Source organism: Bactrocera oleae, chromosome 5 (assembly GCF_042242935.1).
Source record: "Bactrocera oleae isolate idBacOlea1 chromosome 5, idBacOlea1, whole genome shotgun sequence".
Taxonomy (NCBI): Eukaryota; Metazoa; Arthropoda; class Insecta; order Diptera; family Tephritidae; genus Bactrocera; species Bactrocera oleae.
This window is the reverse complement of record NC_091539.1, coordinates 40,016,342-40,038,197: the sequence shown is the minus strand read 5'-3', so window position 1 is coordinate 40,038,197 and position 21,856 is coordinate 40,016,342. Positions and strand designations below refer to the sequence as shown.

Here is a 21,856-nt window from a genome sequence, read left to right as displayed (position 1 = left end):
TCTTAGATAGTTCATTCTGGCCACCTGGGGCTTTTGTACGCGAATTTAAACCTAAACTTAGAAGTCAAACTGAGGAAAACATTGTTAAATTACCAAAAGCAAGCACCGATATAAAAAACTGATTGGTAGAAATTCGCTAAGCATTTAATATTAAAATGTTAGAGGTCTTAATACAAAATTAACCGAACAGTTCCAATTTTAATTTCCATATAATTGGATTTACAGAAACTTGGTTAAAACCTCACATTTTTGATAATGAGATTTTAAACAGCGAATTTCAAATTTTTAGATGTGATCGACTGAACAGAATCGGTGGAGGTGTTCTATTTGCCGTGCATTCCTCTATCCCATCTGAAAATATTCTTGTTCCAGGGACCGACTCATTTGAATTTAAATGTATTAGAGTATACGTTAATAGTTGCTTTATTTATTTAACCCTATCTTATATACCACCCCATTCGGACTTATCTGTATACATGCAGCATGCTTCTTTAATAAATAGTGCTACCTCGATGGCAAATAATGCAGATTCAATAATTGTATTAGGTGATTTCAATTTACCGTGTGCTTCGTGGAAACCTTTCGATGACTATATCGTGCCGATTTGCAATCGGTCATGTTTTAATGAGTTTTTCGAAAAAATGTCCGAGTTGGGTCTGAACCAAATTAATTTGATTCCGAATAAATTTGGTAAATGATTAGATTTAGTATACGTCGATACCTCTGCAAAGTGTTCCGTTATTCAGAGTAATCCTCTTGTTCTACCAGAGGACTCATATCATCCTGCTTTGGAAATATCTGTCGAAATCTCAGGCATTGTCCGGGATAATAATCATCAAACTTCGTGCTTCTGTACTCGGTTTAACTTTGCAAAAGTTAATTTAAAAAAATTAAATACAGAACTTTCTACAATAATATGGCCTAATTATAATGGTGACATTGAATTGAGTGTCTCTCATTTTAATAACATTATTATGAAATTATTTGAAAAGTATGTTCCAATAGTAATTGTTAATAAAAGCAAAAGTATAAGTCCGTGGTTTTCGAAAGAGTTATATAAATTGAAAAACAGAAAAACTCGAGCCTTTAAACATTTTAAAAAAACCGGTTCACTTGTCGACTATTCTAAATATTCTCTATTGCGTCGACAATGTTTTGACCTAAGCAAAAAATGTTATAATAATTACTTAAATAAAGTAAAAAAAAATATTGTAAGTAATCCAAAATCGTTTTATATTTTCGTCAACTCCAAACGCAGGATTTCCAAATTTCCGTCCGCAATGAAATACAAATCTATCATTTCAAGTGACAATGATATTATATCCAATATGTTTGCAGAATTTTTCAAGTCAAACTACTATAATAATTCTTCCAAAACTTTTTCTTATCAGCAAGTGCTTCGAATACTTTAATTAACGCTCCAATTATTTCTGAAGAAGACGTCCTATTTAATTTAAATAAGTTAAAACCATCTTTAAGTTATGGCCCAGACATGATACCCTCATGCTTCCTAAAAAATAGTGCCAAATATATTTACTTGCCTTTGACAAGGATATTTAATTCCTCTCTTAAACACGGTATATTTCCTTCAATATGGAAACAGTCATATTATTCCTTTGCATAAAAGTAAATTTAGATCTAACATTGAAAACTATATTGGTATCGCCAAACTATCAGTTATACCTAAACTTTTTGAAGCTATCATCACTGACCATATAACCTTTTCGATTTCTCCGTTAATTTCCTCATCTCAGCATGGTCTTCGTAAAGGGAATTCGACTATAACAAACTTACTTGAATTTGTAAACCATGTATCATTGGGTTTTAGGGAACATAAGCATACGGATGTTATATACACAGACTTTAGCAAAGCTTTCGATAAAGTAAATATCTCGATTCTCATACATAAACTTGATCTGCTGGGCTTTCAGCCAAGATTCCTTCAATGGGTATCTTCCTATCTTTATAATAGAACACAACGAGTGATATTTGAGGATACACCTTCAGATACAATTAATGTTTCTTCAGGTGTTCCGCAAGGTAGTCATCTTGGTCCGATTCTGTTCTTGTTGTCTATTAACGATATCTCTTCAGTAATAGAATTATCAAAAATTTTATTATACGCTGACGACGTAAAGCTTTTTAAATCATACACTTCAACTGAGGAAAGGTGTCTGTTGCAAACAGACTTAAACAATTTGGTTGCATGGTGTGATAGAAATGATTTGCCATTGAATCTCAATAAATGTAAGACGATGTGCATTTCCCGTAGATCTGTGCACCCTGCTCTTCTAATGTAATAAAACACCATATTCTGGAGCAAGTTTTTAACTATGTTGATTTGGGAGTTAGTATGGACCCTAAGCTTAATTTTTGTCTTCATATCGACACCATGGTCTAGAAAGCAAAAGCTGTCCTCAGTTTTGTTAAACGTTGGTCTAAAGAATTTAGAGATCCGTATATTACTAAACACTTTATACAACTTTGGTTAGACCTATATTGGAATATGGCTCTGTGGTATGGAACCCTAGCTACCAAATCCATTCTGACAAGTTAGAGTCGGTTCAAAAACAATTTTTACTTTTCGCCTTAGCGCATTTCCGATGGGATGCTAGGGTAAGTCTACCTCCATAAACTAGTCGTTTAAAACTTATTAATCTACCTACACTTTCTAGTCGTAGGGAAATGCTTGGCATAATATTCCTAGTGAAACTTTTGAATGGAACTGTTTGCAGTTCTTTTCTCCTGTCTGAAATTAAATTTAATATCCCGGTTCGCCTTTCGAGGCAGTTTAGACCTTTACTGCTAAAATCCTGTAGATCAAATTTTGACTTTATTGTTTTCTCTTAATAAATGAAAATGTAACAATTTATTATATTGTAACTTTAGATCTTAGCTGTTGAAATTTTTGTTTCTGTAGCTGAGCAGTTTTAGATCTCAACACTTAAAAAACTCTCTTGCCTTTTCTGACTCGGCTAATTCCGCACGTATGCGGATTGCGCCCCTCGCGTCGGTTGGGCGGGAGGAAGGTAATCGTTGGGTTATTATTATTAAATCAGAATGTTATTTTTAAACTATTTTAAACTTAATAGAGACAAAAGTCACATTCAGCGTCTACTCTTACATGGAAATTCGATAATCTCGCTCTAGGACTTTTGTTGCATATTAATTTCAGGAGCGATTTCATTATAACATATGTTAAAGGATCTCGGAAACCAAGTTTAAAAAGTGGTTAAGTTTAGAAACAGAAATATTGTTGTCTCCTTACTAGTATTTAACAATATTGTTTAGGTTAGGTAATTCCAAATATAACCCTAACGGATTAAGAAGAGATTCACATTATTCCATGCTGTCCTTGGTACAGGCCACAATCAGTTAGTATCAGAGTTAGTATTACCATCATTATGTGTGAGACTATCATATATCTAGGTTATAGAGGACCCGAAACGAGCTCATAATTACGAATTTGTATGGAACAGCTCCCCTTTACCGGTTGCTGCCCTAGTCCATACCAAGTTCAGACCATTTTGTGACACCCTTTGGTTCATTGGATTCAAAGCAAATTATAAAAAAATGGGTTTCTATAGAGATTCTTACATTCTGTGAGAATATCGTTCTCTGACTAGATAGTAAACCGTAAATTCGTTTGATGAAAATGAAAAGCTTTGCCAAATATACATATGTTTTAATAAGATAATAAAGCAAAAGAAGTTAAGGTCCAGCCTCGAGTGTATTTTGGACATAGAAAACTTTATCCAGTTGCAGTTATTCGAATTGGAAGTAAAATATTATCTAACTTAAAGTCATTGGTATTCTTCGTTGCGTGCCAGCGGCGATTAAATACAGAAAATGTTAATATACTCGTAGTATATTTATGAAATAAGCGCTCAACCCAAATTAATACAAAAACTTTCGTACATACTTACATGCCATACGGGGGGCCACAAATAAAGCAAGCGTGATGAGTCGACTATCTTAGAGGTGAGGCGTAATTATTGCATTCCTAACAACAATATACACTAGAGTACATACATACTTACATGCATACATGTCACTGAGCTCGAGCTTCCATTCAACGTACGACCAGTTAAATGAGTGTAGCTGATATTCAGTCGTTTAATGGCTTTTGAGAAGTAAACAAGTGTCAAGAGTTTAAAGAAAGTATAATTCTGTTGAAACCTCATATTATTCAAATTTGATATAAATTAGAGCAATTAAAAGGCATTCCAGCAATAAAATGGATTACAAAGTAAGTAATATGAAAATATTTGTAGACACCGTTCGTTTGGCATATTGATTTTATACCCAAATCTATTCGTACATTCCGCGCGATGCGTCATCAAAAATTACAACGCTCTTATTAGCCAACTCCCACTGTGGTGCCCGCCGCCTCATTTGACGCCGCTGCGGATGCACAGGCACTGCGTGCCGCCATGAAAGGTTTCGGTACGGACGAGGAGGAAATCATCAACCTGCTCACTGCGCGCTCCAATGCACAACGGCAACAAATTAAGGCGCAATTCGAAACGGAATTCGGGCGTGACTTAGTCGATGACTTGAAGAGCGAATTGGGTGGTAAATTTGAAGATGTGATTGTGGCTTTAATGACACCGCCCGTGGAGTATTTATGCAAGCAATTGCACGAAGCTATGGCCGGCATGGGCACCGACGAGGAGACACTTGTCGAAATACTGTGTACTAAAACGAATGAAGAAATGCAGGAAATTGTCAGAGCTTATGAGGCGAAATATGATCGGCCGCTGGCGGAGCAAATGTGTAGTGAAACTTCGGGACATTTTCGACGTCTGTTGACCTTGATTGTAACAGGCGTACGCGATCCCATTGGAACTGTTGATGCCACAAAAGCGCACGAAGATGCCGAAGCTCTATATGCGGCTGGTGAAGCCAAGCTCGGCACCGATGAAGAAGTATTCAATCGCATTATGTCGCACAGCAGTTTCGCGCAATTGCGGCTCATCTTCGATGAATACAAAGAGCTTTCCGGACAGACTATTGAGCAGGCAATCAAGCATGAGATGGATGGCGCGTTACACGATGCAATGATTGCTATTGGTAAGTGGAAGCATTTTGCTTGCAGTTTTCATTAATGATTCACATTTTTATTTCAAATTATATACAGTATGTATGTATGTAAATATATAAGGGTGGTCCTTAACAGCTAGTAAGTGTTAATAATGTGAAAAGCGAAGGTATTGCATATGAGTTTTGTTCGCAATTCGTAGTGATTAATTATTTAAGAGAAGTGTTTGTGTTCGGAATATCCTATGAAAACTGAAACGAGTTCAAAACATAAACTTTCATCGCGATATTACAAACTGTGGCAGAAAATTGTTCAAATAATAATAGATATTTACGCACTTCCGTTATGTATTTACATACATATATGTATATATAGTTGTATCTATTAATTTCTTGACTTCCGGTTTAACTTTTTTCATACATATGTGCTTATGCAGTCGAGTGCGTTCAGTCACCGGCCGCCTTTTTTGCCAATCGCCTCTACAAAGCAATGAATGGAGCCGGAACAAATGATGCTGCGCTCATACGTTTAATTGTCAGTCGTTCGGAAATCGATTTGGGTACTATTAAAGATGAATTCGAACGCATCTACGATCGTACCTTGTTTAGTGCAATTGTGGTAAGTAAACTCGACGAAACGAATTCGACACCATTATACTTGTCTAGTTTCAGAAGATATAGCTTTAGACCACAAAGTGGGTGAGGAAATGTAAATTTTGGCAGGTAGAAATAATCACACACAGATTAAAATTTGGTACTTGACTTGCGAATTTTTTAATTGAAAAATTTGGATAAAATATCAGAACTAAAAACTAGAAATTTTATTTTTAATCCCAAAGTCCGTATTAAAGATTGATAAAATATGTTTTGATTCAAGAGTTGGTGTAACAAATAAAAACATAATTTTTTATATCAAAAGCTGGAATGAAAAAGAATTAAACGGAAAGATTTACACATTTCTTTGTAAAGAAATATAATTAAAAGTAATGAAATATAAATTAGACGAAAAGTCAAAAGATAGCCAAAATGGTAGACCACGAAGTACGCATACGCGAACGTTTTCAAAAGCACGATTTTATTTTTATTTTTTATTGTGAACATGGGATTAAATTTTTTTTCAATCCGGTATTTAAGATTAAAATGATATTTTTTAATTTTTAGTCCAATTTTTTGAACATTTACTTTTAATTTTTTAATGCGGTATTTAAGATTAGAAATTTGAAAATTATTTTTGATAAAAATTTTTGAATTTAGAAAATAAAAAAAAAATTTTGAATGTAAATTCAATTGTCTTTTAAATACATCATTTCAAAACCTGCTGCTCAACCACTAGGTACACTAGTGTTTTAATTAAACAATTTTTGTTTAAAAATTAAATTTTTATTTTTTAGTTCCGATGTTAAGATAGGTGCTACAACTTAAAAATACATTTTTAACCCGGTTTAAAATTAAATTTTATTTTCTTTAATACGTTATGTGGGATTAAAATATTGGTTTAATTTTTCAATTTTTTTGGGACTACAAAATAAATTTTAAAAAATGTTATTCCAGTGATAATACAATTCTTTTTTTTAAGTATTATTTACATCCCTGCTTGTACCCATTTTTTTACCCAAAAAATACAAATATTGACGCTATAGAATAAAAAAAAAGGTTACGGTTGCAAGCTATAATACCCTTACAACAAATACAAAAAACGTCTTACAAGAACTTGATTTTGATCGGTCAGTTTGTATGGCAACCATATGCTATAGTAATCCGATCTTTGGAGATTTCACCTTTGCCTTAGACAATAACCAATGCAAAATTTCGTGAAGAAATCTTGTCAAATACAAAAGTTATCCATACAAGCAATAGATTCCGATCGTGCAATTTGTATGGCAGCTATATGCTATAGTGGTCCGATATCGGCGGTTACGACAAAGGAGCAGCTTCTTGGGGCGAAAATGACGTGTGCAAAATTTCAGATCGATTTCTCAAAACTAAAGCACTAGTTCACGTATATACAGACAGACAAATAGACGAATATGGCTAAATCGACATAGCTCCTCATGCTGGCTACAGGTTTCCTTTTGGGTGCTACAAACTTCGTGGCAAACTTAAACAAAAAGTTAGCCTCATATTATAAAAAATGTGTGCTGAGGGCGTTCCTAATATATTGTAAATCACTAACTAAATTGAATTTCTTTAAAAAATATATTTCCATAACTTATTTTATGCATATTCGATATTGTGTTAATTATATTCGCTATTGTTTTATTATTGCTTATTGCTTTAAGCATGTCAATCATTTGCAACCACTTCCGCACAGTGCAAGCGACATAAACAAACAACATAAAACTGCAAATATTACAACAAAAAGTTTCGGCTTAAAATATGCCAGCTATTTCATAAAAAATGTGGAAGTCAATTATGGTATTTTCCAATAGGACATAATAGCTGCAATTCGTAAATAAAGCTTAGAAGCTAAAACTATGGAACTTTTTAACAAAAACTTAAATTGGGAGCCTGGCAGATAAGCCACAACAATAAAATGGCAGCACATAAATAATTTTCTTCATATGATTTCTACATAATAATATTTTTCTTATAAATGAAGTACCTTTTTTGACATATTGCTGACTTTCCTTTACCATAAACGCATTCGGTTTTTGTTTGCTGCGAGTTGTATTTCACTTAACGGCATATTAGAAGTAACACCAATGAAGATTTTGCCCCAAAATATAATATATATTTTACACAATATTCGCACATTTAGCGAATCACAATATACGCGAAGCGAGTAAACGTTCGGAACTGACCAGCGCAGAACTTTTGGCGCCGGAACTTTTAAAATACGCAGGGTTACATTTTTTGCGCATAAATCTTATTCAAAAGCAGTTGATGAAAATATTATTTTGTTAAATATTTCACAATTTTTGTTATAAATAATAAACTTACACTTAAATTTCGTATACAATATTTAAAAGTATAATACTTTTTATTCAAAAAACTGAACCAGTACAAATATAACTTAAATAATTTTCTATCAGCTTGATAAATTTTAACAATAAGTTATTTTATAATTAGCAAGAATAATTAGATTTAAAGTTAAGATAAGTTATATGAATATCTTATATAAATAATTAGGTATGACAATTATCTATGTATTAGGTAATTACAATGCAGGCCACAGCATCCACTTTCGCGAATAAGGTGCAACACTGTGACAAAAAGTTCCGGCTCCATTTAATCAGTTCCGAATATGCTTTCGCGGCACGTGTGTTGCAATTGAAGGAAATTGTTAATTGTATGCAAAGATAATAGTTTTTAATATGAATATAGAAAATATATGTGGGCCTATGTTCAAATAAGTGATATAAATATGAATGCAGTGTTAAGCTTTGGTTTATTTGCCAAGTGTTCAAGTGTAGTATATGGCTGCTACCAGCCTCCTACGAAAGCTCAAAAGCAAGTTTGACTGACTTCACAGAAACGGCAACGGAACTGCCGTTGCGATAATCGCATCTAAAGCAAACTAGTTCAATATAGCATTCAGTAAGTGCTACTCAATCAGAAATTACACATTTGATTTGCTGAATTTCGAATTATGTATGTATATGAGACTCCTTTGCCAAATGTGAGCAAAAAAACTTTAGTTTGTTGTGCTTTAAGCTTTCTGCGCTTCTTTCTCAACTTGAACGGTAAATCTTTCAAGCTTTTGTGAAAATGGTCATGTTCTATGCTTTTTTATTGGGCTTAACAAACTCCACTCTAGAAACTTCTTAGCAAATAAGCAGTGACACTCAAACTGTTGAAGTTACTAAAATGTGGCTACCAATTAATGTTATTTAATCAGAGAACTTAGAAGAACGTCCATTTACGTTCTCTGGTTTGATTGTCTTGTCAACCCTTTATTATGCAAATATTTGGAACAATTTACTGTAATCTTATTTGATAAAAAGTGAAGTTATGTGTTTTAAAGAAAAAACTTTTAATTGCTTTGACGTAGTTTTGAGATTAAGCAAATACCTATAAAAATAAGAAAAAAGTAAAGAAAACAAGAAAAAACGTTAACTTCGGTTGAACCGAAGCTATAATACCCTTCACAGATACAAAGGTTCCTTCCAATAACTTGATTCAGATCTAATTTCGTGAGTCGGCAATAAAAAATTAAATTTTTTTCCATGCAGGCACTTTACTCCGATTGTTCAGTTTATATGATAGCTATATGACATAGCGATCCGATCTAAACAATTTTTTCGGAGATTATATTCTTGCTTTAGAAAATAACTCATGCCAAATTTCGTGAAGATACCTCGTCAAATGAAAAAGTTTTCCATGCAAGCACTTTACTCCGCTCGTTCAGTTATTATGGCAGCTATATGTTATAGTCATCCGATCTGTAAAATTTCTTCGGAGCTTGCACTATTGCTTTAAATAATATTCTGTGCCAAACTTCGTGAAGATACCTCGTCAAATGAAAGAGTATGTATGGAAATACAAGCACTGGATTCCGATCGTTCAGTTTGTATGGCAGCTATATGCTATAGTCCGATCAAAACAATATTGTTGAAGAAAATTAGTTAATTAAATACTGAATTGATATGTATTTCAAGGGGAATTCTACTTAAGTTCTGCCCAATAATTAATATACGCCTGCGCAGGCTTATCACGTTTTCTACACCAAAATTTGCCTCTCATGGCCTAAAAGTTTTAGTCGGACTCAGAAGAATATAAATGATATTAACTTTTTTATAACCGAAATATGCTGTTATTCTGGTCATTGAAAAAAAATATTTTAAGGTTAGTCCAAAAAGAGGTTGCTGTATTTAGGTATTAGTGGTATACATTTGTAACCGCTACACCACCCAAATCGGCGTATTTCATTTCTAACTATTTACCTAGCGGTCCTGTAATCTACTAGCACTATTCTGGAACTAGATACATGTAATGGTGTGCCTTATGTAATTAGCTTTAATAACAAAAATACATAAATGTGTTTCCTTTCCTTTCGTTTTTCATATTTTTGTTGTTGTGTTGTTTGATGAATGTACCGTCATGTAGGAAGTAAGTATTCGAATTGCACAAATTATTAATAAATTGAATATTGACTTTATTTTCTATATATGTGACTTAACAAAAACGATTATAACTAAAGCAATATATTCTAACCTCATTTGATTTTCTTTTCATACAAAAAAATTGTTTTTAATAACAAAAATGCCTACATACACACATATATTCGTTTAACTTAGTAATTATTAAACTAAATAAAATTTTCGAAAATAATTAAAGCATTAATAAAATACAGGTTTGAATGCAATGCTTAACCCTTGAATGCATCAAATATAGTTTATAAAATATTGCTAACATTCTATGCGAATATCTTTTTGTAAATTTTCTAAACCATATTTTTTTTTTTGGGAAATTTTGTTATACTGTGCACATATTTATGTATTACATACTATTTTAAAACATTTACATTTAAAAATTTAATTTTTTATTAGGCGGAAACATCGGGTGACTACAAAAATGCCTTGGCTGCGCTTCTGGGTGGAGCTTAAGGTGCAATAATAACTACTCTTATAAATAAACCCTGAATATATATTTGAAAGAACAATTGTTATTGTAGTTATTGTAAACACCAAGAATTCTAAAATATAATATCTATATGTTGGCATTAGCAAAATAAATAAATATATTTTAGTGATTGAAATGAAACAGCTTTCAACAAAATGAATTGAAAAATTTTAAATCCCCAAACATCATGGAGGAAGAAAATACATTTTAAATTAAAAATTGTAGAACGAAATTTTTTTTTAATTAAAAGCTGGAATAAAAATGGATAAAAAAAGGAATATTTACATATTTCTAACGGAAACACTAAAAAAGCAATTAAATGTAAATAAGATAAAAAGAGAAGAACTATGTTGATATTTTTAAAAAGATAACCTTTCTATTTCAAAGGATGACCAAAATGGTAGAACACGAACTAGGCAACGCAGAAAAATGTAAATTCAAAAAAAAAATTTTTTAATTTTTAATTACAAGCTTCTAATTAAACTTTTTTTTGAGTTTTTCAATCCAGTATTTGGGATTAAAAATTTATTTTCAATTCAAGAAATTTTAATATTATAGTTTAATTTTATAGACAAATCAGCCAAATTTGATCAAATAATATAAAGCATTGGTTAGAATTTGTCTGATAAGATCTGACTAGTTCTGACTTCTTCAAAATCAGTCAAAATATGTGTATATAAGGTCTGGGGTAATACTCCAGGAAGATACTTTTCAATATAATACTCATTCAAAATGACTTGTATTAATTATTTAGCTACCTACCGGGCGGGTGAAGCGGCGTCCGCCGGCCGGCCGCTGATTGTCCTTGTTTTGTTTCATTCATTCGTCCACTTGTCGTGCTTTCGCGCAGTCTTGTACTCGTGTCACTTGTTCTTTGTTGGTCTCGCTGCATTATATCAAACTCGCTGTGTTTAGTGTGTGTATATTTGGGTTCTAACGAGACCATCAACATGGATAAATTCGTAACCCATACGTCAACTGATGATCAACCGTCATCGAGTCAACCCGTCGTTAAAAAACAAAAAGTTATGAATACTAAACGGCAATACCATGAAGACTATTTAAAGTTGGGGTTTACTTGGACAGGAGACAAAGACGAACCAAACCCTTCTTGTCTTGTTTGCGGCCAAAAATTATCCAATGAAGCAATGGTCCCTAGCAAATTAAAGATACACCTCTCTACAAAACATTCTCATCTCTTGGACAAGGACTTACAGTACTTTCAACGTTTGCGGAAATCTCAAGTCCAGCAATGTACAAGTCTTACCAAGACAATGACTATATCTGACAAGTGTCAAGAGGCAAGCTATCACGTGGCGGAGCTTATAGCAAAAAAAATTAAACCATAGCAGAAAATTTAGTTTTGCCAGCTTGTCGTCAGATTGTGAAGACTTTATTTGGGGTTGAAGCTGAAAAGGAGGTGTTGAAAATTCCTCTGTCAGATAACACCATCAGCAGGCGCATAGAACACTTGTTAGAAGATATTGAAGCACAAGTAATAGAAAAACTACGAATTGTTCGTACATTCGCCTTACAAGTTGATGAATCAACTGACATAAGTGGAAAGGCCCAGCTGCTGGCATTTATACGTACGGTCGTTGAAGATGACTTTATTGAAAACTTTTTTTGTTGCAAAGAACTTCCCGAAACAACAAGAGGCGAAGACATATTTAATGTTTTGGATGCATATTTGAAATCCTCTGATTTATCATGGACCGATTGTATTGGAATATGTACCGACGGAGCACCTTCAATGACTGGTTCTGTAAAAGGGTTTGTTACTTTGGTGCAAGAAAGAAATCCAAATATTGTACTGACCCACTGCTTTATTCATAGGGAAGCATTGGTATCAAAAACTCTACCGAATGATTTCAAAACTGTTTTGGAAGATGTAGTAAGGGTTATAAATTTCATTAAGAGTCGTCCGTTGAAATCTAGATTATTTAAACAAATCTGCCAAGACATGGATGCAGCCCACTAAACGTTGCTTCTTCACACCGAGGTAAGATGGCTCTCAAGAGGACGTATTTTGTCCCACGTGCATGAACTTAAGGAGGAGTTATTAATATTTCTCACATTGGAGTCATCAGAGTTTGTTAATTTATTCAGCGACGATACATGGTGCACAAAATTGGCGTACTTGGCAGATTTATTCGAACATCTTAACAAATTAAATGCGGGTATGCAGGGACGAAATGAGAATATTCTGACGTCATCTGATAAAATAAAAGGTTTCGCAGAAAAATTAACGCTATGGAAAAATCATATTTGTCAGGGCACTCTGTCCATGTTCCCGCATACAGCGTCAAGAAATGTGGATTCTAGAATGAGATCATTGATAAGGGATTCATTAGAGTTGTTAGAAAAAAATATAAACAAATACTTTCCCAATATAGAGATTGAAAATTTTGATTGGGTGAGAGACCCGTTCATTGTTTCACTCAGTAGTTTGGTTGGTTTTCAATTGGAAGAAAAAGAACAGCTTTGTGAGTTAAAAAATGACCGCACTTTGCTATTAAAATTACAGGAGTTGAATGTAAATAAGTTCTGGTTACACGTTTCAGCAGAATATCCAGAATTAAGTAAAAAAGCTCTCATTGCCCTTTTGCCGTTTTCGACATCTTACCTATGCGAACAAGGGTTTTCAGCATGGAAAAATATAAAAAGTAAAAATCGCGAACGTCTGCTATCTGTTGAAGAAGAGCTTCGAGTATGTTTGTCGACAATTCGCTAAAGAATAAAAAGCCTTTGCTCCACACGCCAGGCTCAAATATCGCATTAATTGATTATATCATGTTATTTAAAACTTATTAATGTAATTAATAATAATATTATTAAAACTTTATTTTCTCGAAAACATTTTATTTATTTATCTCAGTACATTACCTTAACAGGCTTAACCTAATTCGGTAGCATAACATGAATCAAGGCTAGAGGCCTTATACCTACGCCTACCGAATTTTTTATTGGTGTGCCGTGAAAGTTTACTGAAACTAAAAGTGTGCCGGTGAAAAAAAAAGGTTCAAAAAGTCTGGTCTATATAGATACATGCATAGTATATCTATGTATGTATGTAGTTAGGTTTTACACCAATTTTCAATTAAATATATGTAGACTTCTCAATTAACGAGATAAAGGGCTGAGAGCTTTAACATTCAACTGATTATATTAATAACAGCTAGTGCCTAACCGAGTGCTTGGCATAAAACCTACAAAATTGTTGAAAAGTATAAAATTGGAATTCGTTGAATTCTCAGCTGGAGTTGAACACAGTTTTGACAGAAAATTCTAAAAAATTGTTTTTTTTACAAATTGTTAATTTTTAACGAACCAACGTAATAATGGTAATAATTTGTTTTGGGGTTTAGATAATGAGGATATAGTAATTACGAATGTATACATATACGAGTGCACGTAAGGTAAGTTAACCGCTCAGTACGAGTTTAGACGAACATTAAAAACTAAGAGAGTTCCTAAAAAAAATAAAGTCCTGAGAAATATTTCATTTGCAAAAAAGGAAACCGTAAAATCAGAATTCATTATTTGGTGAAATTATAAACCAATTGTAATCGTTTTGGGTATAAAATTAACTTGGGCTGTTGGTCACATACGAACTATGTTAAATTAAAATACCTGAGATTACTACATTAAACTCAACCGAAATAACTGAAATTTGTATATTCAATATATTTAGCCACATTATACTAAAATAAAAATTTCTCTCTTAATTTTATTAAAGAGAAAGAAGATCCTTCAGGCAAGGCACCAAAGAAACACTGGAGAATTTTTTGTGCACTTGTCCCGTATTGGTAAGACAACGTTTTAAACATTTGGAGGCCCCTCTTGAAATTAGCGTCAAGCCCTGTCATCCAAAAGGATACCTTAATACTCTTGTTTTGCCTAAGAACCAAAACTGAGATTTTCCATTTAGTGCAATGAGTATAAAAGGAAATATGAATTTTGTTGACTAGTGTAATTGTTAATTCCCATCAAAAAGAGAAAATATAAAAAGCTCCAACAGCCGATTATCATTTCATTTGCAATGCACTTTAAACAACAATACATATGCATTTAATTACATACACATGTATTGTGGTCACACATACCTTTTTAATATGCGAGAGCTTCCATTCACCGTGCGAGCAGTTAAGTGAAAGTAGCAGGTTTTTAGTTTGCTAATGAATTTTCAGAGAAAACAAGAAACGAAAGAAACATTTTACATACATACACATTTTACTGAATCGTCAGAATATTTCAATCGTTATAAAATTGCAATAATTTGAGCTAATCAACGACATTAAAAGTATTAAAATGGTTTACATAGTGAGTAAATAAACATAAAATGCACAGTGAATGGATTAACAACGCATTTACATTACTTGTACTTATTACTCTAATTAGCCAACGCCCACAGTTGTTCCCGCAGCCCCTTTTGACGCCTCAGCAGATGCACAGGCATTACGCGCCGCGATGAAAGGTTTCGGTACGGACGAGGACGAAATCATTAACATTCTTACCGCTCGTACAAATGCCCAGAGACAGCAAATCAAAGCACAATTCGAGACAGAGTTTGGCCGTGACTTAATCAAAGACTTGAAAAGTGAATTGGGTGGAAAATTTGAGGATGTAATTTTAGCTTTAATGACACCGCCAGTGGAATATTTGTGTAAACAGTTGCATAATGCCATGGCTGGCATGGGCACCGATGAGGAAACACTCGTCGAAATACTATGTACAAAAACGAATGAAGAAATGCAGGAAATTGTTGCTGCTTATGAGGCGAAATATGATCGGCCGCTGGCGGAGCAAATGTGTAGTGAAACCTCTGGCTTTTTCCGTCGTTTGTTGACACTCATTGTCACAGGAGTACGCGATCCCACAGGCACCGTCGACGCAATTGCAGCACACGAAGATGCCGAAGCTTTATATGCGGCTGGGGAAGCCAAACTGGGTACAGATGAAGCTGTCTTCAACCGTATTATGTCGCACAGTAGTTTCGCACAATTGCGCCTGATCTTCGATGAATACAAAGAATTATCCGGACAGACTATTGAGCAAGCAATCAAGCATGAGATGAGTGGAGCTTTACATGATGCCATGTTGGCCATTGGTAAGTGTGAAATTTCTAAATAATCTACATAGATGATGATTCATATATGTACCTATTTTTATATAATTATGTTATTTGCTAATTATAACCAAATACATTTGTATATACTTGTGTTTATGCAGTTGAATGCGTTCAGTCACAAGCTGCCTTTTTCGCCAATCGACTTTACAATGCCATGAAAGGCATGGGAACAAATGATGACACTCTAATTCGAATAATTGTAAGTCGTTCTGAAATCGACTTGGCGAATATAAAAGATGAATTCGAACGTATTTACAATCGTACATTGTACAGTGCTGTTGTGGTAAGTAAATGTTAGAAAAAATATTCAAAAACTGAATTTTCATTTTAATTTACAAATGCAAAGGATGATCAATCTTTTTTAATTAAATCAAATCATTTGCAGTCGGAGACCTCTGGCGACTACAAAAAGGCCTTGACGGCACTTCTTGGTGGAGCTTAGAAGTCCGTAACATTAAACAGCGATTGCTATCACGTAATGTGTTTTAATTTATTTAAAAAAATAAAAAACATCCCATTTTTCGTTTCCATCAAAATAACAGTTTTTACTAAATCGATCTGTAGTTTTGAACATGTATCAAAGTGAAAATTTGTTTAATTTTTTTTAAAAGTTATATATTTTTGATGCTTAATTATTAATTGAATAAATTATGGATCTTCTTTTAAACTGGGTGGTTTTGTATCTTTATTTTTAAAATTGCTTATAATAGTATTTTTAGATTTTAAACTCTTTATTTGAAATACAATTTATAAGCTTTCTTTTCCTTAATCGGTAGGTAGTTCTCAATTTCATTGGGTACTGTGAAAAATGGCGGTGGTACCTGCAAAACAATATAATTAGTGTTTGTACATATTTTAAATATATTGATTTGAGCACTAACATTTTTCAGCTCACTGTATGTGGCTTCACGCTTCGTATACTCCTTAAATATATAATTATTTTCGATCTCGTAATGAAATCGCGTATCGTGAATTTTGAGGAGCACGTTATCGACGCGTAGGAAATGTCTAAGTAATATGAAGAAACCCGACGGCATAACGCGCTGAAAAAAGAACAAATCAAGTTCAATATAGTTGCCTTTCAAACCCAATCGGTCACTTACAATTTTCACTGAACATGATGAAATCCCATTGTCATGCAGTTCGTCTTCAAACAAGGTGAGATCATGATAAAATAGTATTTTCTCGCGTTGCATCAGCTTGAATTTATTCAGTGACATATCGGAATTTTCTACTCGAAATTTTTCATTCAAGGTACCTTGGTAGTCGGTAGTAAAAGTCCAATCGAACGGTTTAAACTTTTCTTCCATATGACAATCAGGTCTGCTCTCTTTCCACTCTTGAGCGCAGGCAACTTGCAGTGGCTGTTTTCCATTTTCAACCAAGCGTAATGAGTCCATAGGCAGAAATTCTAAAAGAGCGCCATCTTTGTGTTTTAGTGACAACTTATTTTTGTGGAACACCATATCGGGCAGGTGTGGCAGTTCAAGTGCATAGCGATAAGTACATAACTCACAGCAGTCATCTTCATGTTGTATGCAATTGCTATCTTGACCCTTTTTGCAGATACTTTTAAGTATATGTGATTTGAGGTAGCTTATGTGCCAATTCTGAAAGTCAATTGTTTCGCTGTCAACTGGTAAGCGGGGTACCAATTCGTCCTGTAGACACAAGATATTAGTGTTCTATATGATCCAACTATGCGTAGCCACTTACCTCCATCATTCTTATAATTTAATATGTATACTTTATACAATTTATTCGTTTTTGTAGTTTATAATTTATTATTTCTGTACATAAATTATATTTTCGCCAAAGAAATGCAATTCATATATGTAATTTACAAATTTTGTTTTTGTGCTATTTTATTTTGCGTTGACATTCGTTTGCAGTCGGCAAAGCCGCTTTTTCAGAGTGTACACCGCTTACCAGTGGAATAAGTTATAAGTATTGTTCAATTAGTAATTTAAAAATAAATCCATAATAATTAAAAGTAGAATTTTAGTGTTTGAAATGACACATAGTTCCTAAATATATAAATGAATTTTTCTGTTTAAATATTTATTTATACAAGTTATGAATTTTAGCAAAACAGCTGACTAGGTACAATCAATTGTGAATTTTTGTGCTTTGTTGTGATCATTGTAATAAACATAAAGTTGAGGCAAAAGTGGCTGATAAATTAAATAAAAATAAAATTATGATATCAAAAACTATTGGCACGGCTTCGAGCGATTCCGATGATGGAGATGATGAACAAATGCGTCAGTTCTTGGAAGCAGCGGACAGCACTTTGTTTACGAACACTATGTTTCAGCAAACCGAAAAACAAAATACAATGATTTTGGATACTGAAAAACTGCATCAATTAGTTTTAGAACAAAAAGGTTACTTACTGTAAATCAACATATACGGGCATATTTTACAGACGTTTGCACTTGTAGGTCCTAAGACGAACCGCTATTTGCTAGAGGATAACTTGGAAGCTAATGTAGACTTCATCGCAACTGAATCAACACGGAAATTTCTCGGAAAGAAACTTTCGGAACTGATAGCGAAAAATTTTGAGTTCTTTAATATTGAAACTCCGTCAAAAATTCAAAGAACGAGCAGAAACCGTGTTACACTACTCGCAGGAACAGATTGTTATGTCAAGCCCTATGAAGAATTTGAATTCGAAACGCAAGGCCCAACACAGCGGCCTACGATAAAGAGACGAAAAGTGGACGGTGAAGAAAACGAATACTCTTCAGAAGAACTCTTTAACTTGGCATCAGTAACTGCTGAAGACATCACCAGTGGAAAACTGATATCCGGTTGGGCGTCAAAGCCCGAACGAACGGAAAAATATTTTCACTATAAAAGTGATGCCGTTGGTACTCTCCATTTCAAACCAGTTGGAAGTGAATTTACAAAGCTGCGTAATAAAAATAAGTGGAATGAAACAAAGATAAAACAAAAAAGAAATTTAAGATTAGTATAATTTATATCTATCTTCTTTAATTAGGAGAAATAAACTTTAAAAGACTAATTACTAAATGCCTAAGTATTTACTTAATAGTTATTTACAAATCCATTGTGCTACCGGTATATCCTGTGTGCTGTACAGACATGTGTGACTGACCCTCTAGCATGCTTAGTACTCCAACACCACTTTGTGCACTAACACCTCCAGAATTGGAGATGTCCTGCATGCCGCTACTCAAAACGCCGACATTATGATCATTAGATGCCGGCATTTCAAGTATATTTAGGAAATCGCCTTCTTGAAATTCTTCCTTTTGCATACTTTGACTCTCCTTCATTAGTTTATCATACTCTTGAAGTACACCATTGAATTCTGCAATTTCACTACGATTTCGTGCGACCAATTGATGTTTAAAATAATTATGCACATTTGTTAACGACGCATTTGTCAAAGAATAGTAAGCCTTTTCTAGGCTTTTCACTTCAACCTCATTCTCCATTTCAATTTGTGGATTATTAGCGTGTACTTCGCGTATCCGTTGCATAAAGTTACGCATAAATTCTTGCGCTGCATCAGCGAATAGCACTAAGGCCGATTCAGAAATATCTGTGAAACCACATACACGAAGTTGTCCACAAACTGCCTTTCGTAAAGCAGTACGGCATATTTTGGGGTTTATTTGAGGATATTCCTGTGGCACACCGCGCGCAAAATTGCTTTCAATTGGCGGTATAAACCATATTGGCTTAGCAAATTTATCATCATTGATAAAATCTGCAGCATTTTCAGGTGGGAAGTCAACCTCAGGTATCATTTGACAAGGATTTAGCAAATAATTCGATGTGCCCTGTAAACTCAAGTTAAAATCCATAATACAAGGTATACATGTATGATATTACCGATTTGTTGGAATAGGTGTCAATAAGCGATTGCAACATTTCTGTTTGCTTCATAACTTCTATTGTTTGTGTAACTAAGGGATTTTTCACCTGCAGTTCCACACTAAAAACAAGAATTTTTGCAATAATGATAAATAAAAACAATGAGTTGTACCTTTTGTTTGTGATGGACGGTAATTTCTCCTGCATTTCTTCGAGTTTTGTGCGTTTTGCTGCTACAGGCACCATTTTTTCGGTTTCATTTTCCCTTACCGATGTTTCTTTCATTTTACCCCAAAGTTGTCGCGGCATGTTTAAATAACTTTTTAATTTATTTGTTTCACTCGCTTCAATATATAACTACTATTAAACAACAGAATAATAACAAAACAAATGACGTTCTTTCCCTTCTTGTAATTAAGTCGTTCACAATAGTTTTTTTTAATAATTTGTTCATTACTCCTAATAATTTTTTAACAGTTTTGTACAGTTTTTATGGGAATTATTATATTTTTGTTTTATATTTAAGTAAAAATGAATGTTAAGAATAAAATTAATAACACAACAAACACCCTTAGTGGGCTTTTACATTGGGACTCTTTTGACCCTCATTTTTGGCTAATTCTCTTTTGGTGTCACTCTGTGCATTCACACTAGCAAAAAGAGTCCAGCAACTCGAATCGAGTTTTCTGTCATTCCTTTTCATAAAATTTTCGAAAATGTTTGTGCGGTTTGGCTACGCGACACTTAGAGTGTGTTACATAGTTAATTTGTGTGTTGGGATGGTGGTCCCACATTTTACTTGCAATGAATTAGCATGTATACTTAGACGGGAGTTCCCTAATCCACCAGAATGTATTGAATACCCGCTACTAATATTTTCAAGACCAAATTTATAACAGGAATTTCCTAATCTTTAAGTATTTAAAATTCATAATTTCTTTTCTCCATATTTTGTCTATTTATTATAAAACATCCTTGAACTAATTACAATTCTCATTTAAAATAAAATAATATTCGAACCAACCTTTGCGGTTAAAAGAAATATATATGAAAGCATCTTAATTTTTTATGTTAATATAAAAAAGTAAAGTTACCATTTTGATTAGAATTCTTTTATGTATACTGGTACATTATTACATTTAATACCGCTATGTGTTATAAAAATGTAAATTGAATTTTGAGTATCTTAATTTTCTCCTTATTTACAATTTTTCAAATTATTTCTATTATTCTATGCATACATATTTGCATACTACATACAAAAAATAGATAACAGAATTCAAATTTGTGAACGGATTCATTTGAAACCGGGCGCTCTTGCAACCGTTCAAAGAATTTGAAAGTGAAAAGGAATGCTGAAAAGGGTAGCAGCGAGCTGTTACGAACAAGAACACAAAACGTGCCACCCGAACACTAGTGGCACGGTCTCTTCGTCTTTCCTCGTCGTCCCCTTGCTCACAATAAATCGGTTTGGGTTACAAAAGAGTCTGTGTGTAAAAGCCCACTTACACCACTACATATCATACACATCGTTGAATGTATAAGAAAGATGCATAGACAATGAATCCGTCGAAAATTGCCGCAATTGAATCTGCCATTTGAAGAAAAATTTTAAGAGCGTCAGGTAAGTTGTGAATTTTGGTTATTTGTTAATTTTCATAAATGTTTTTTAAATTAAACCATTTTCAAAACAGGAAACAAGTAAACGAAAACCATTCTGGCAGCACAATACAATATTAAGCAACAAGAACTTATTATATAGGAAAAGTTAATAGTAAGAAACCAATTGGTAATTATGGTTATATTAAAATTTTATAATATAATATCTTGCATATTATATTCAACCACCTATACCGGGTGGAGCACGAATCGTGCTACAAAAACAACCCGTAATACCTTTCTTCTTGTGTGTGTAATCAACTTGCTTTTTTTTATTTGACAGGTTATATAAATTTTTTAAAAATGAATGCTTGGGATACCGAAGAGAGTGTTTGGATAGTGCAGCGGTACCATGCTTTGCAGTCCGTCATTTCCGTCCAAAGGAAATCGATAATTGAGGCAATCCCGACTTCAACCTTTCAGGTTGCAATGAATAATTTTCTAATTATGTGTCGCATATGCGTAGCTAAGCATGGAGGTCATTTACGGACCATAATTTTTTAAAATAATTATATAAAATAAAATAAAATTTGCAATACAATAAAAAAATAAATGTTATGCACAGATTAAAAAAAAGTTATGGTTTGTTTTTGTAGTTGATTCGTCCGCCACCCT

General features: G+C 33.5%; 5 protein-coding genes and 1 long non-coding RNA gene across 7 annotated transcripts; 4 read left to right on the top strand and 2 right to left on the bottom strand.

Moving 5' to 3' along the window:
• Positions 1–4,089: 4,089 nt before the first annotated feature.
• LOC106620956 (annexin B10) lies at positions 4,090–10,719 on the top strand. Its single transcript, XM_070110736.1, has 4 exons — positions 4,090–4,249; positions 4,365–5,073; positions 5,478–5,659; positions 10,530–10,719. Exons 1-4 carry the CDS (start codon positions 4,238–4,240, stop codon positions 10,584–10,586), a joined length of 960 nt encoding a protein of 319 aa, XP_069966837.1. The 5' UTR covers positions 4,090–4,237; the 3' UTR covers positions 10,587–10,719.
• Positions 10,720–14,735: 4,016 nt separating this feature from the next.
• On the top strand, positions 14,736–16,400 carry LOC106620955 (annexin B10). Its single transcript, XM_014239631.3, has 4 exons — positions 14,736–14,925; positions 15,004–15,712; positions 15,835–16,016; positions 16,119–16,400. Exons 1-4 carry the CDS (start codon positions 14,914–14,916, stop codon positions 16,173–16,175), a joined length of 960 nt encoding a protein of 319 aa, XP_014095106.2. The 5' UTR covers positions 14,736–14,913; the 3' UTR covers positions 16,176–16,400.
• Positions 16,391–17,734, bottom strand: LOC106620954 (TIP41-like protein). Of its 2 annotated transcripts, XM_014239630.3 has the most exons (4): positions 17,450–17,734; positions 16,837–17,394; positions 16,615–16,776; positions 16,391–16,554 (listed from the first exon to the last, which is right to left on the bottom strand). In XM_014239630.3, exons 1-4 carry the CDS (start codon positions 17,456–17,458, stop codon positions 16,465–16,467), a joined length of 819 nt encoding a protein of 272 aa, XP_014095105.2. In that variant the 5' UTR covers positions 17,459–17,734; the 3' UTR covers positions 16,391–16,464. The 2 variants fall into 2 exon arrangements, with proteins under 2 accessions (XP_014095105.2, XP_036222129.2); XM_036366236.2 differs by having other exon boundaries at positions 16,391–16,776.
• A 72-nt stretch (positions 17,735–17,806) lies between these two features.
• LOC106620958 (uncharacterized) lies at positions 17,807–18,772 on the top strand. Its single transcript, XM_014239635.3, has 2 exons — positions 17,807–18,120; positions 18,178–18,772. The coding sequence occupies exons 1-2, from the start codon at positions 17,934–17,936 to the stop codon at positions 18,714–18,716; spliced, it is 726 nt and encodes a 241-aa protein (XP_014095110.2). The 5' UTR covers positions 17,807–17,933; the 3' UTR covers positions 18,717–18,772.
• On the bottom strand, positions 18,701–20,077 carry Spt7. Its single transcript, XM_014239634.3, has 3 exons — positions 19,755–20,077; positions 19,601–19,703; positions 18,701–19,548 (listed from the first exon to the last, which is right to left on the bottom strand). Exons 1-3 carry the CDS (start codon positions 19,889–19,891, stop codon positions 18,799–18,801), a joined length of 990 nt encoding a protein of 329 aa, XP_014095109.2. The 5' UTR covers positions 19,892–20,077; the 3' UTR covers positions 18,701–18,798.
• An 830-nt stretch (positions 20,078–20,907) lies between these two features.
• LOC106620961 (uncharacterized) lies at positions 20,908–21,823 on the top strand. Its single transcript, XR_001330875.3, has 3 exons — positions 20,908–21,206; positions 21,277–21,371; positions 21,525–21,823. It is a non-coding gene; the product is annotated as an uncharacterized lncRNA (long non-coding RNA).
• Positions 21,824–21,856: the final 33 nt, after the last annotated feature.